This window comes from Rhea pennata, chromosome 26, assembly GCF_028389875.1.
Source record: "Rhea pennata isolate bPtePen1 chromosome 26, bPtePen1.pri, whole genome shotgun sequence".
Classification (NCBI taxonomy): Eukaryota; Metazoa; Chordata; class Aves; order Rheiformes; family Rheidae; genus Rhea; species Rhea pennata.
The window spans coordinates 5,699,936-5,714,584 of record NC_084688.1 but is presented as its reverse complement, the minus strand read 5'-3'; the positions used below and the strand labels follow the sequence as shown (position 1 = coordinate 5,714,584).

Sequence of the window (14,649 nt, the reverse complement as noted above, 5' to 3'; positions counted from 1 at the left end):
GAACCCATCGTGTGGTCTTTTCCAACCATCTCTTCTAACCCACTCCCTGGCCCTGTGTTGCTGGTGGCTGGAGAAGGCTAGTGGTGGCTGTAGAGTCACGCCGGTACTGCCATGTGACTGTGCAGCTCTTGAAGGTCTTCTCGGACCCCAAATCACGTGAGCCACTTCTGTAAAGGCAGTTTCCATTGCTCCGAGATGTTCTTCAAGCCAAAGGTTTCCAAAGCTGCCCCCAAAGGTGAAGGGTTGTAGGTATTACACATCCTTGTCCCTCTGTACACCTTGAGCACTGGTGCCCCATGGCACGTTGCTGGCCCTTTCCCAAGGCCCTTCTGCAGCCTCCGTGTCCACAGGAGTGAGCACCGTGTGGTTCCCCGTGGACCCGTGGTTTTGCCTGCCTTGGCCTGAACCTCCGTGGCCTCGCAGAAGAGCCAGGAGCTGCCACGTCAGTCCCAGCAGAGCTATCCGATCTCCTTAACTGGGCTGGGGGTCCGGGGCTGCGAGCTGAGTCCCATATCACCTATGCAAGAATTCACGTCCCTTCCTCTGTCCCGCCACCGTGCCGACGGGGCCAGAGGGGAGGTCGCGCGAGACGGGATGCTCCTTACGGCCTGGGTGAGCCTCCAGGCAGCTCTTGCGGAAACAGAGCCTGTTCGAAGCTTCTCCCTTGCCGGGGGAGGAGCGACCCCCCCAGAACGGGGGCATGTCAGTGGCGAGGGACGTAGAGCCGGGAGCCCTGAAGCTCTTGGGGGCCTTCCCTCATCTCCCGTGGGGCGCAGAGGGTCCCATGGGTGCCTTCTCCATCTGCCAGCCACTGTTTGGGCTTTAGGAGCTGCCACCCCTGGTTCTGGTGAGCCACGTGCCGCTGCCAGCCCCGGGCAAGCACCCAGCCTGCCTGCAGCCTTCCCACCCTGTGGCCAGGCACCAACTGAGCACCCGCGGGTGCCCACCGGCAACCTGCGAGCAGCGACTGCTGCTTGCATCTCATTGTGCAACCGCTCCAGGCAAATACCGTGTCTGGGATCCAGCTTTTTGCCTTTCCCCGAAGCAGCTTCCTCTTCCAACAGCGCCCAGTTTCCCCGTGGTTTAAGCTGTATCGCTTCGCGCGCTCGCCTGGCTGCGGGCACCTCCGGGGAGAGCAGCGCTTCCCAGCGGGAAGAGCCAGGAGGCCAAGGAGAGCCCTGGAACTGTCTTTTCCTGCCCAAATCCCTGCGTCTCCCCTTTTCTTCCCCACTCCGCCCAAGGAAAGGCGCCTTGGAAAACCTCAGCCCGGTTCCGTCCCTCTTCCCTGGGGCTTCAGTGCAGCTTTGGCGGCAGAGCCCTGAGCCGTGACACTGTCCGGCTCCGTTAAATAAACCTTTATTCGACTTGCTTGACAACCTCGTATAAATATTTGACCGTTGCCGCTACTCTAGCGCGGGTTACAAATGCAGCCGGCGTTCAGTCCCCAGCACCTCGGGACCACCAAGCAAAAGCTGGCAGCCGCGGTGGCCCGTGGCGAGGAGCTCCCGGGGGGGAGGGCTACAAGCAGGGCGCTGATGCCGGGGGTTGCTGTCACCCGTCTCGCCGTCGGCCGTTCATCCCGGTTGGCGCGGCGTGCCTGGCCCCGGAGCGGGGCACGCGGGCCAGCGGACGGGGTGACGGCCGCGGCCGGCGAGGCCTCCTGGGGTCCCCTCGACGCTGTGCCCAGCCCGGGGGTGACGGAGCCGCTGCCCGTGGGCTCCTGCCGCGCGGGGAGCTCACAGGCGCTCGCGTTTCACGTGCACGAAGAGCGTGGCGGGGGACAGCGAAGCCCCGTCCTTGGAGAGCAGGCGGATGTGGCGATAGCCTGCGGGCAGAGGGAGAAGCGGGGTGAGAGCATGGCCCCGCCGCGGCGGTCCGGGGGCGACGCCGGCCCCCGCCGCGTGCCCCTGACCCACCTTCCCGCATGCTGGCGAGGGGCAGGGTGAACTGGCCCACGAAGTCGTTGCAGGAGGTGCTGTCGTAGTCCTCCACCACGAAGCGCACCAGGGCCAGCTCGGGCACCCGCAGCTGGAAGGTCAGCGTCTCCTCCCAGCGGGGATTGAAGCCTGCACCCCGCGGGTCAGCGGGTGGCATGGGCACCGCAGCCACCCCCGGCACCCGGCCCGGGGGCTGCGGGCGCAGGGACCGGGCTCACCTCCCCACTAGGGCCATGGGCTGCTTAGCCTCTAGCTGGGCTGGGGTGTTCTGCGGGGGTCATACTGGGGCCAGGCTGGGGTGTACTGGGGTGGAGTGTACTGGGGAAGACACATGGGTCATACTGGGGTATGCTGGGAGAGACAGGGGTCATACTGGGACTGGGCTGGGGTATACTGGAGGGGAAGGGAGTCACACTGGGATCAGACTGGGGTGTATGGAGGGGACAGGAATCATACTGGGGGAGAGAGGGGTCATACTGGGTCTAGATGAGGGTATATTGGTGGGGGACAGGGGTCACACTGGGGCCAGACTGGGGTATATGGGGAGGGACAAGGCTCATACTAGGGTATACTGGGGGAGATGAGTCACACTGGGGCTGGACTGGGCTGTACTAGGAGGAATAGGGGTCACACTGACTGGGCCAGGGTATACTGGTGAGGCAATGGGGGGGGGGGTCAAACTGGGAATATTGGAGGAGGGGACAGGGGGCAGACTGGGGCCTGGGCTGGAGTGTACTGGGAGGGAAAGAGGGAACCACCACTGAGGAGGACTGGGACGAGCCAGGGACTTGCCACTGATGGGTATCACAGGTGGCGTACTGGGGGTGCCCCAGAGGCCGGGGTGCCCGGAGGCCGAGGTGCCCTGAGGCCGGGGTGCCTGGAGGCCAGGGTGCCTCAGAGGCCAGGGTGCCTGGAGGCTGAGGTGCCCTAGAGGCCAGGGTGCCCAGAGGTCGGGGTGCCTGGAGGTCGGGGTGCCCCAGAGGCCAGGGTGCCCGGAGGCCAGGGTGCCCTAGAGGTGAGGGTGCCCGGAGGCCAGGGTGCCCTAGAAGTGAGGGTGCCTGCAGGCCAGCTGCCTTCTGCCGCTCACCGTTATTGAGCTTGTGCCGGGTTTGCTTCTTGCCGCAGTCGGCAGGGACGCCGTGGATCTCCACCCGCACCAGGGGGTCCACGATGGAGCTCCTCTTCTCCGCGTTGAGCTTGGGCAGCTGCTGGGCCGTGATCACCTGGGGGGAGGACAAGAGGCAGCTGGGCTGGTGGTGTCCCAGCAGGTGGCCAGGTGGCCAGGTGGGTGGTCAGGGCCTCACCCTGATGGCCAGGGCCAGGTGGTGGCAGGTCTGGCCAGGCCCTGGCATCGCCTCGGGGCCGAAGGAGCCCTGACTGTTGCGCAGGAAGCCGGGTTTCAGCACGTAGCCGCAGCACCCGTTGCCCAGGAAGCGCCCGGCGTTGAGGTCCATCTCGTAGCCCGGCGTCTGGAAGTTCAGAGCCACTGCCAAGGGGGAGAGAGGGCACTTAGGGGGCAGTTGGGGAGGGGACGTGGGCACCAGAGAGGCACCGTGGCCTCAAGGCCCTCAGGCGGTGAGGGCCAAGGGGTGCTGGGTCAGGGTGGGCTGAAGGATGCTGGGTCAAGGTTGGCCAAGAGGTGCTGGGTTGGGATGGGATGAGAGGTGCTGAGGTGGGGTTGGAAAAGTGGGAGCTGGGTTGCTTTGGGCCAAGGGGGACTGGGTTGGGATGCGCCGAGGTCTTGGGTCGGGGTGGGCCAAGAGACGCTGAGGCAGGGTGGGCTGAGGGGTGCTTGGTCAAGGTGGGAGGAGAGGTGCTGGATTGAAGTTGGGCCTGGGTTGGGACAAGACAAGGGGTGCTGAGCTGGGGTGGGTCAAGGGGTGCTGGATTGGTTTGGGCTGAGGGGTGCTGGGTCAGGGTGGCCCATGGGCCAACCCATGGGTTGGGGTAGACCAAAGGCCTGAGGGGGCTGATGCTGGCATGGGGTGGGCTGAAGGGCACCAGGTCAGGGGAGACTGAGGGGTACCAGGTCAGGGAGGTTGAGGGGGGCTGAGTTGGTGGGGGGCTGGCTGATGCCCACGCTTGGTAGGGCCAAAGAGGTGCTGGCTGATGGGTGCTGGATCAGGTGGGCTGAAGGGTGCTGGGCCAGGGTGGGCTGAGCAGTGCTGGATCGGGTGGGCTGAGGGGTGCTAGGGCAGGGGGGACTCGTGCTGGGGCAGGCGGTGAGCAAGGAGCGGCGCTGCGCGGCGCTGGCCTCCCCGGCGAGGCCGCACCGAGCTGGCAGCCGGCGTTCCACATCTCCTGGGGGTTGTAGTTGGAGGAGTTCATCTTGAGCCCCAGGGGGTAGACGCGGCTGAGCTGCCGGGCGTTGTAGCGGACGAAGGCCTTGCCTGCGGGAGAGCGAGCTGAGCGGGAGCCGGGTGCGGAGGGCCCATTACCCCCAGACCATCACCCCTTATCCTGACCCTGGAGCCCAGATCCTGACCCAAGACCTCAGTCGCTGACCCTGGACTCTGATCCCAAACTCCAGACCAGGTCTCCTGGACTCTGACCCTGGATGCTGGACCCCAGAGTTCCTCAACCACACCAGACCTTGGGCAGCTCAGCCAGGCCAGTGCATCCCCCAGCATCACCATGCAGAGCAGCCCAGAGCAGCTCAGTTTGTCCTACCCAGTGGTTGCCCAACACCTGGCCAAGCCCAGAAGCAGCACCCATCCAATCAACCTCACCTGCCTCCCTGATGAGCTTCCGGGCCTTCCTCTCGCTGAAGGATGACATTTCACAGGGCCGTGGGTCACGCAGGGCCTGAGCCAGGCCGGGGAAAGGCACGGCTTGGCAGTACACCACCATGGCGGAAAGCTCTGGGGCCACCTGTGAGGCCTCCTTGGCCTGGGGGAGCCAGGGCAGCCTCAGAGCTACCCCCAGCTCCAGCACCCACCCATGAACCATGGCTCCCCACCCAATCCACCTGGGGCTCTAAAGAGCCCTAATTAGGCTGGCACTGAGTGCTGAGCCCTGCAAGGCAATGGAGACTCTAAGGCAGTGGAGCACCCAAGGCAACGGAAACCCCAAGATGATGCAGACCCCAAGGCAATGGAGAACTTAAAGCAGTATAAACACAAGGCTATGGAGACCCCCAGGCAGTGGACACCCTGAAGCCATGGAGACCCTGAGGCAATGGAGAACCCAAGGTGATGGAGAACTCCCCAAGGCAATAGATATACCCCAAGGTGAAGGAGACTCCAGGGTGATGGAGACCCTGAGGTGATGCAGACTCTGGATATGGAGCACCTAGAGCCATGAGGGAAAATGGAGACACTGCTGGGAGGTTCCCAGGCTCAGTTCCCTTTTCCCATGCCCATGGACACAGGCTGCTCAGCCCCACAGTGCTAGACCCTCTGCACACCCAGCTCCAACACCATGACCCACCTGCAGTAGTTTGATCTCCTGCAGAGAATGGAGCGACTAGAAGAGGAGAAAGATAGACCATGTCAAGGGATGGCCAGGAGTGTTTGGCCCCCAGCACCGCCAGTCCAGCCATAGATGGTCTTCTCCAGCATCAGCACTGGCCTTTCCCAGCCAGAAAACACATGGGGATCCCAGAAGGGCTCAGCATGGCACTGTGGCAGCACCATTACGGTCATCCTTTGGGGCAGGAGCAGCCAGAGTGAGGGAGCAGCCCTGGATCAGGGTGCTGGGGCTGCCCAGTGCAAGGCCACAGCAGGGCATGCCATGTCTTCCAGCCCGCGGTACCCACTACTGTGCCATTGGCATGCTGGCAGTGGGGCTGAGGAGAGCAGCAACACTTGGGAGCCAGCTTCATGCCCACCACCCCTTACCTGACGGCTGCCTCTCTCCTGCAGCCTCTCTTCCTCCTCCTCTTCCTCCTCCTCCTCCTCACGGTCTGACAGGGAGCCGCTGCTCCAGGACTCATGCTGCAGGTCTGGCAGCTTCTTCCCTTTCACCAAGACCTTCCCCTTCAGCTGCTGCAGGAGGAAGGACCAAGCTCTGAGTTTGGCGGGGACAAAGGACTGGCCCAATGGGGACAGGGACACGGCAGCACACAAGCTGGTCCTTGCTGCAGCCTGGAGTGCCCTTACCTCCGGGGATGGGAGGTCCCTAGGGTCCTGCCCCTCCAGCGGCTGGGTCAGCAGCATGTCCCCCAGGATGGTCTTCATGTGATGGGCCATGGTGGCCTGCTGCTCCAACCCGCAGTGGTTCTCCAGGGACAGGATGACGGGGTAGGGCGATTGCTGTGGACGGCAGGGCCAGGTAGGGCTGACCGAGTGGCCAAGGGCACCTGGCACTTGGGGCACCCACTGCCAGCCCCACCAGAAGCACTGCAGCACCCACCTTGTGGAGCATCACTTACCTTGAAGGCATAATCACGGATGCTCTCAATGACATCACGGAAGAGGATTTTGGAGGTGAGCGTGTGGCCATGGTAGATGACAGGCTCCCCGTTGGAGCCCTCCCAACAGTCCAGCTCCACGCAGCGGCAGCCCTTCATGAACGCCCTGCCCACGTGGAGCCGGCACATCAGCCCCACGGCACCTTGGCCAGTCAGCAGCCCCCAAAGCAGCCAAGAGCAATGGGGCTATGGCCACCAAGCTGTGCAGCCTATCAGGTAGCCCAGAGCCCCGTCCAGCCACCGCGCAGATCCCACCTGATGTAGGCTTCAGTGCTGCTGGTGCCACCAATCTGGTTGTCAGTCAGGTAGGTGTTGTGGGAGGTGGAGATGAAGTAGTGGCACAGGGGCTGGTTCATGTCCTGGTACACCTTGGTGTGCTCCTGGTTGAGGATGTCCCCATCGGCGGAGAGCAGATACATCATGAAGCCGTCGAGCATCATGAGGTCCTGCTGCTTGGCTGGGGGACACGGCGGCGGGGTGTTGGGGAGGGCTTCAAGTGCCCACACCACCATGGGTCCAGCATCACGGCACACAGCAGGGAACCATCTCCACCCTGAAGGCCTCTTTTCCCATAATGTCACACTTGCCCAGGGCCTGATACTGTGGCATCCAGTGGACACGGAGGTCCCCTTGGCTTCTGTCTGCACCCTGATGTCCCCTGTCCCAGAGTGATACACTCACCTTGAGCTTGGCATTGCAGCACCTAGCGGCCATGGAGGTCACCTTGGTGTCCCTCCTCACCCTCATGTCCCCATAATGTCACCCTCACTTCAGATCTGGCACTGTGGACCCAGGGGATGTGGAGGTCCCCTTGGTGTCCATCCTCACCTCAACGTCCCCTGTCCCCCCAGCGCCCCATGCTCACCCTGGGCAGACAGGCCAAGGACCAGCAAGGACACGGGCTGCCATGGAAGGGCCAGGGGACACACGGTCGTGGTGCCGATGCCCACGCCACTGCCGCTGCCGCTGCCAGAGGAGCCCACAGGCCACGCCGCAGCCCCGCAGCTGAGCTTGCCCATGGCTCAGCCGGGCTCCGCGGCAGCCGGTCCCCTCCGTGCCACCACCGCCGCCGCCGCCGCCATCGCCGCTACCTGTCTCGTTGAGCTCGTAGGTGCGGATGATGGCGCGGGCCCGGCGCGGGCTGGCCTCCTCGCCCTGGTCGCGCAGGAACTGCCGCAGCTCCTCGGCCGACAGCGCGCGACCCCCCTCGCCCGAGTAACGCCGGAAAATCTCCTCCAGCTCGGGCCGCCGCAGCAGGCGCCGGCAGAACTCCTCCACCTCGCGCTCCTCCAGCCGCTCGTCGCCGGAGCGGTCGCATGCCTGCAGCACGAGGAGGAGGAGGAGGAGGAGGAGGGAAATGGGGGGTTCTTGAGGGACGTGGCCACCTCGGGCCGCCCCGGCCCACAGCGGGCGGGTTGTGGGGCACCTTGAAGAGCTCGTAGGCGCGACCGTCGTCCACGTCGACGTTGATCATCCGCAGCACGTCCCTGACCTCGCCGAAACACATCCTGTCGTCCTCGTCCTTGTCGGCGCGCCGCAGGATAGCGCCGAGCCAGCTGCGCCCGGGGGGTTAAGGCAAACGCCCGGCGCCTCCCGCGCCCCCTCGCCCGGCCGCCCGCCGCTCCCGCTTCGCCCGCGCGTGGATATTGCTCGAGCTTCTCCCGCTGGCTCATGGCGTCCGCCCGCGTCACGAGTTTGGTGAGGCCTTGCACCCAGCGCCGGGCGTCCTCCTCGCGCCGGGCGGCCAGGTCGAGGTTTTTGCGCTCCCCTTTGAAGACGACGGTGAAGCAGTGCCCCTCGGGGAAGGAGGCGCCGTGCTTGCGCAGCCCCTCCGACTGGCGGCCCCGGCGCACGCCCTCGATGTGCGTCACGGAGACTGCGGGGACACGAGGCGCTGCCACCGCCGCCGGCGCTTACCCGGCCTTTTCAGCCGCTCTAATCCCCGGCTAGACAGAGCCCCGCGGCGATGGAGCCGCTTCCCGGCGCTGCGACCAGCGATCCCAGCTGACGGGGTTGGAAACGGGCCCTGGGGCTGCTCCCGTTGCCCCAAGGACAGAGATGATGGCAGCCACGGTGGCACTGGGAGCACTGGGCTGGGGCTGGGGGCTGTAAGGCCTGGGGGGAAGGGACGGGGGGCTGGGCCCCCTGTGCAGTGTGGCTATGGGTCAGGTACAGGTTAGGGGCTGGGCACTGGGCTGGGGTCCAAGTCTCCAGTGGTGCCCAGGGTCTCGGGTCATGCCCAGGGTTCCAGGTTGTGCCCAGGGTCCCACGATTGTGCCTAGGGTCCTCAGTTGGGACCAGGGTCTCGGGTTGGGACCAGAGGCCCAGGTCATGCCCAGGGTCCCAGGTCATGCCCAGGGTCCTGGGTTGTGCCTATGGTCCTGGGTTTGTGCCCAGGGTCCTCGGTTGGGACCAGGGTCTCAGGTGGGGACCAGAGGCCCAGGTCATGCTCAGGGTCCCGGATCAGGGCCAGGATCTCAGATTGCCCCCTGGGTCCGGGGTAGTGCCGGGTTCCCTGGCCATGCCCCATCCCAGGTTGTGCTTTGGGTGCCACTGGTGGGTTCAGGGCCCCAGCTGGTTCCCAGCTGCTCCCTGCAGTTCAAGGTGGTGCAGGGACAGGACCTGGAGCCCTGTGCTCCCAGGGGACAACCCCAGCCACCAGCACGTACAGATCTGCTTGGAGTGAGCGCGCCGGAAGCGCCTCTCGAACCAGATGGTCATGCCGTCCTCAAGCAAGCGGTACAGGCGCTCCTTGGCTCGCCGCGATGACTTGATCTTCCAGAGCAGCGAGCCCTTCAGCATGTGCTTGATGTCCTCGTCATCCATCAGGCCTGCGAGGGGATGCACCCATCGGCGCCCGGCACCCTGCCGCTCCCCAGGCGCACCCACCTGGCCTGGGAGCCGGGTGAAGAACCACAGCCAGAAGCTTTCCCTGGCTCAGGAGCACACCCATGTGCACACCTCCACACATCACTGCACGCACAGCCCTCTACACACGCCTGCATGTGTGTGTTCCCACGCGGGAACAACTGCCACACACACCCCAGCAGACACACTCCTACGGACAGACACAAGATGGCATGGGACAGGACAGGATAGGTAAGATAGGACAGGACAGATAGGACAGACACGATGGGAGGGGGTGGAGGAACGGGATGGGGCAAGACAGGACAGACATGATAGAATGGACATGGAACGGGATGGAAGGACAAAATGGGACAGGCCAGGATGGGATGGGATAAACACGATGGGATGGTATGGGAGAACAAGATGGGACAACATAGGACAGACCAGATGGGACAGGGCAGACAAGATGGGATGGAGGGACAGATTGGGACAGGACGGGATGGGATGGGATAGACATGATGGGATGGTATGGGGGAACACGATGGGACAAGATAGGACAGACTAGATGGGACAGGGCAGACAAGATGAAACAGATGGGACGAGACAGACATGATGGGATGGAGGGACATGATGGGACAGGAAAGGATGGGATGGAAGAGACATGATGAGATGGGATGGGGTGGGGGAACAGGATGGGACAGATCAGATGGGACAGGACAGACAAGATGAGACAGATGGGACAGGACAGACGTGATGGACTGGAGGGACAGGATAGGACTGGACAGGATGGGATAGGACAGACATGGTGGGATGGGGCAGGATGGACGTGACATGACAGGACAGGATGGGATGGGATGGGCCACACAAAGCAGGATAAGACAGGACAGGACTGGACAGACGGGAAAAGATGGGACAGATGGGACAAGCCACCGCTGTCCAGTCTGTCTCGTGCTTGTGCAGAACAACCCTGGGCAATGGCTCCAGGGCCCTGCCCAGCCCATGGGGCAGAGGCTGGTAAATCCCAACTGAGCCGCCTAAATCCTGCTTCCCTGCCCCACACGCCGCTGCCAACGGCAGAGCCCCGAGCGGGCGTGGGAACAGCCTGGGAGGCCGGACCGGAGGTGAGTCACCGGCCCGCACACAGGGGCTTGCGCCCGGCCTCACGGCAGGCCGGGACTTTCCCGTCTGTTATCCAAGAAACAGCTCAGTTATTTCCTCGGTTTTTTTTTTTTTTTTTGCAATCTGTAAAAATAGCCCCAGCGCTCCCGTGAGTGCCGGTCCCGGGCCCACGGCCAAGCCCCAGAGCCGGGCTGGGCGGCTGCGGCACTGCCAGGAGCCACCGAGCCGCGCACCCGGCCTGGCCAGCGAGCCCAGGGCTGCGCTCGCCCCCGCAGGGTGCCAGGAGGTCGGCCGACGCGGCCTTGGCTGCGCTGGGCACCCAGCACCCCGTGAACGCGGCTAGCGGCACCCCTGGCACCATCGGGGCCTGGATCCGCTGTCCCGAGTGACACATGAGCAGATACAAGGATGCACGGACACATAGGTGCATGGATAAACGGATGCATGGATCCATGGATATATAGATGCATGGACACAGGGATGTAGGGACACATGGATGCATGGACATGCAGGTGCATGGATGCACAGATACACGGATCCATACATACACAGATGCATGGACACAAGGACGCAAGGAAACACTGGTGCAGGGACACATGGACACACAGACACACTGACACATTGCTATAAAGACACAGGGATGCACAAGACACTTGGATGCACGGACACACAGACACAAGGATACACAGAGATACGGACAGAGGGATGCACACACAGGGACGCGCAGACACATGCACACACGGATGCACAGACCCAGGGACACATGGACACACGCGCGTGCGCAGGCAGCCCGGTGGGCAGGCACACAGCCAAGACGTGCAGCTCCGGGCACGCGGCCCAGGGGCCGGCATGGCAGCCTGTCCCCGCCGCGCATCCCCACAGCGCCCTGGTACTTAAAGGGTGAAGGGTGCCAGGTCAGCTCTGCTCCGGTTCTGTACGGAAGTGGATGGAGGAATTGCTCCACTCCCATGAAGAGGTCAGGTGTGGCCTGAACTCAGGCGAGCGGAGGCACCAGGAACCCAATGGGAAAGCGGGGGTGGGATGTGCCCAGTGCCCTGCCGCACTGGAGGGATCTGTCCTTGCCATGGGGACCCTTCCCTGCTGTGGGCCACCATGGAACCTCTCCCAGCCATGAGGACACCTCCCCGCCATGGGGACCCAACCCTGCCATGGGGACCCAACCCTGCCATGGGGACACCTGTCCACAGTGAGGACTTCACCCAGCTGCGGGACCCTTCCTTGCAATGGATCCTTCTTTGGGGACCCTTCCTGTGATAGGGACCCGTCCATGCCATAGGGGCCCTGGTCACCTTGGAGACCCTCCCTACCATGGGTACCTGTCCCAGTCATGGGGGTCCCTGTCACCTCAAGGATCCTCCCTGCCATAGTCACCTGTCCCTGCCATGGGGACCTCTCCCGGCTGCAGGGACATATTTCTGCCATGGGCACCCACTCTGCCACAGGGACTTGTCCCAGCCATAGGGACCTTGGAGACCCTCCCTGCCATAGGCATCTGTCCTGGCTATGGAGTCTCTGTCACTTTGGGGACTTTCCCTGCCATAGGGACTTGTCCCTGCAATGGTTCCCAAGGTGGCAGGGGACCCTCCGTGCCCTAGGGACCTGTCTATGCCATAAGGACCCAGCCTTGCCATGGGGACACCTGCCCATGGTGAGGACCTCATCCAGACATGGGACCTTTCCCTGCTATGGGAACCCCATCATCTTGAGGACCCTCCCTGCCATAGGGACCTGTCCTTGTCATTGGGACCACTCCCAGACGTGGGGACACTTCCCCGCCGTAGTGACCCCACCCTGCCATGGGGACACCTGCCCATGTGCGATCTTTTCCTGCCACGGGGACCCCAGTCACCTCGGGGACCCTCCCTGCCATAGGCACCTGTCCCAGCCATGGGGGTCCCCATCACCTTGGGGACCATCCCCTGCCATGGGGCTCCCTTTGCGGGCTGCCCCCTCCCACCCCCCCCCCCCCCCCCCGTGATGGGACCCTCACCCCCACCCCGGCGGGCAGCAGCGGTGGCGCTGCCCCGTCGGAGCCCACGGGGGCCGCGGCCGCCTCCCCACGGGGGGCCCCGGCGGAGCGGGGAGCTCCCCAACCTCGGTCCCCTCCCGGTGCCCTCCCCCCCCCCCGCCCCGGCACTCACCCATTTTCTCGAGGGCGCTGCCGAGCCGTCGGGGGCCGCCGGCGCCGTGCGCGGAGGGCGGCGGCAGCCGCTGGGCGCCGCGTTGCGCTTTCCAGCCGCAGATCATGGTGCGCCGCGGCCGGCACCGGGGCTGGAGCCGGGGCCGGGGCCGGGGCCGGGGCTGGGCGGCCCCGTCGGGACCGGGGCCGTGCTCGGGGAGGCGCCGGGAGGAGTCACGTTGCAGCCCGGGAGGCGTTAACCGTTTGTGCTGGCCCGGTCGGGAACGGGCTGCTCCGGGGACGGGACGGGACGAGGCGGGGCGAGAGGTGGGGACTGCACGGGGTGGGGGTGGGGGGGCTGCACCGGGAACGGGCCGGGCCAAGAAGGCTGGGGACAGATGGGACCCTCGGGCCAACTCCTCCCCCCCCCCCCCAGCACGCCTTGGGGACAGTGTCTGCTGAGCTAAAGCAGGACTTGTCACAGCTCTGGTGCCACCAGGTAGCCAAGTGCACTGCGATTAAGTGACGCTAAGAGTCAGGGGCATGCAAGGATGTGCCGGAAGGTGCCCGCTTTGTCCCCGCCCTGCAGCCGGGGGTGGCACTGAGGGGTCGGGGGAGCCAGTGTGACCTCGAGGTGATGGTCCCCTGCAGAGCAGGGCTGGGCCAGCAGAGTGGCAGCTCGCTCCCTGCGACCAGGAGGGGGATGGGGACATCGCTTCCCGTCCTGGGAGCCTCCATGCAGATGCAGGTGTGCACGGCTGTGTGTGCATGCACAGACATATGTACGTGCATGCCTGTGTGCAGGCGTGTGCACACGTGTGCATGCATGTCTGTGTGTGCAGCCATGTCCATGCATGCACCTGTGTGCACGCATTCGTGCACGTGCATATGTGTGTATGCAGCCTGTGTGCAGCCTCATCCGCACGCAGGGACACATAGCTATGCGAGCATGCATGGGATTTTATCCTAATCCAGGGAATTCCCCCCCCCCTTTCCCATGGATACCACAAGCCCTTGGCTTGCTGAGGCTGCATCAGAGGGGCTAGCCAAGGGCGCTGGGGCTGTGCAGCCCCTCACAAAGCAGGGCCAGAGGTGTGTGACACTGGCAGGGGGCGATGCCAGTGATGCCAGGTGGCAGACAGACAGGTTTTATCCAGGGCATCTCGGCACTGGCATTGCCCACAGAGCCGGTCGGGTGGCTACACCCAGGGACAAAGGTCCCAGCTTTGATTTTAAGTAGCTGCCCTTAATTTTGCACAAGGCTTGTGCGCTCATATCGGGGGTATCATCAACCCCATCTATTTTAGCAGCGCAGCCAGCTGTGGGCTTTCAAAACTGGAATAACTCCAGCTGGGAAATGCATGCAAGAACTATTTTTTCTTTCTTTCAGCCCATTTCTCTGTGCTGTGCTCTCCCTGCTCGCCCATCGCCCAGCTTTGCCTAATGCTTCCAGCCCTGCTCTCGTTGAAGCATTGCTTCAGGGCACCTGGAAAGCTTCAAGGTCCCGGATTTGGGCCAGGGCAGCCCACATCTTTCGGGGAACTGGGACCATGGAAAGGTGCAGGTTGGTGGAAAGCTCTCATGGACTGGCTGGATGCGGCCGGTGCCCAAGGCTGATGTTACAGGACAGCCTGTGGTGCTGCTCCACTGCACTGGGGGTCATTACAATGCATGCACCGTGCTTATGGGAGGGTGCAGATGTGTGCGGAAGACGGAGCAACATCTGGGCAGCTGAAGTCACATCTGCACAGGAGGCACAGCATTGGGGCAGATGGTGCAACAGCTGGGCAGGTGATGCAACGTCGGGGCAGGTAGTGCAAAATCTGTAAAAGCAGTGAAACACCTGGCAGGTTAAGTAACATCTGTGAAGATGTTTCAACATCTGGATAGGAAGCGCAAAAGCTGATGAGGCTATGCAACATCTGTGCAGGTAGTGCAACAGCCAAATAAGCAGTGCAACATCTGGGCAGGCAATGTGACATCTGGACAGGCAGTGCAACATATGAGCTGGCAGTGCAACATCTGGGCAGGCGGTGCAACCTCTGGACTGCCCCTCGGCTAAGCACCACTGTACCCAGCTCGGTGCAGGGGGTGTTTCCGGGATGTGGGGACTTAGCCCCCGCCTCTTTCGACCCCGGTGGTGTTGTCTCCTCTTTCAGCGGAGGCTTTGCACAGATTTGGGAGCTGCGAAATTT

The 14,649-nt window shown here is 63.7% G+C and overlaps 1 protein-coding gene across 1 annotated transcript; it reads right to left on the bottom strand.

Moving 5' to 3' along the window:
* Positions 1–1,340: 1,340 nt before the first annotated feature.
* PLCD3 (phospholipase C delta 3) lies at positions 1,341–12,755 on the bottom strand. The gene is made up of 16 exons (XM_062595434.1): positions 12,477–12,755; positions 9,018–9,179; positions 7,996–8,224; positions 7,775–7,904; positions 7,440–7,668; positions 6,604–6,805; positions 6,310–6,454; positions 6,038–6,190; positions 5,777–5,923; positions 5,367–5,402; positions 4,667–4,826; positions 4,211–4,327; positions 3,242–3,423; positions 3,025–3,160; positions 1,917–2,066; positions 1,341–1,825 (listed from the first exon to the last, which is right to left on the bottom strand). Exons 1-16 carry the CDS (start codon positions 12,580–12,582, stop codon positions 1,737–1,739), a joined length of 2,373 nt encoding a protein of 790 aa, XP_062451418.1. The 5' UTR covers positions 12,583–12,755; the 3' UTR covers positions 1,341–1,736.
* Positions 12,756–14,649: the final 1,894 nt, after the last annotated feature.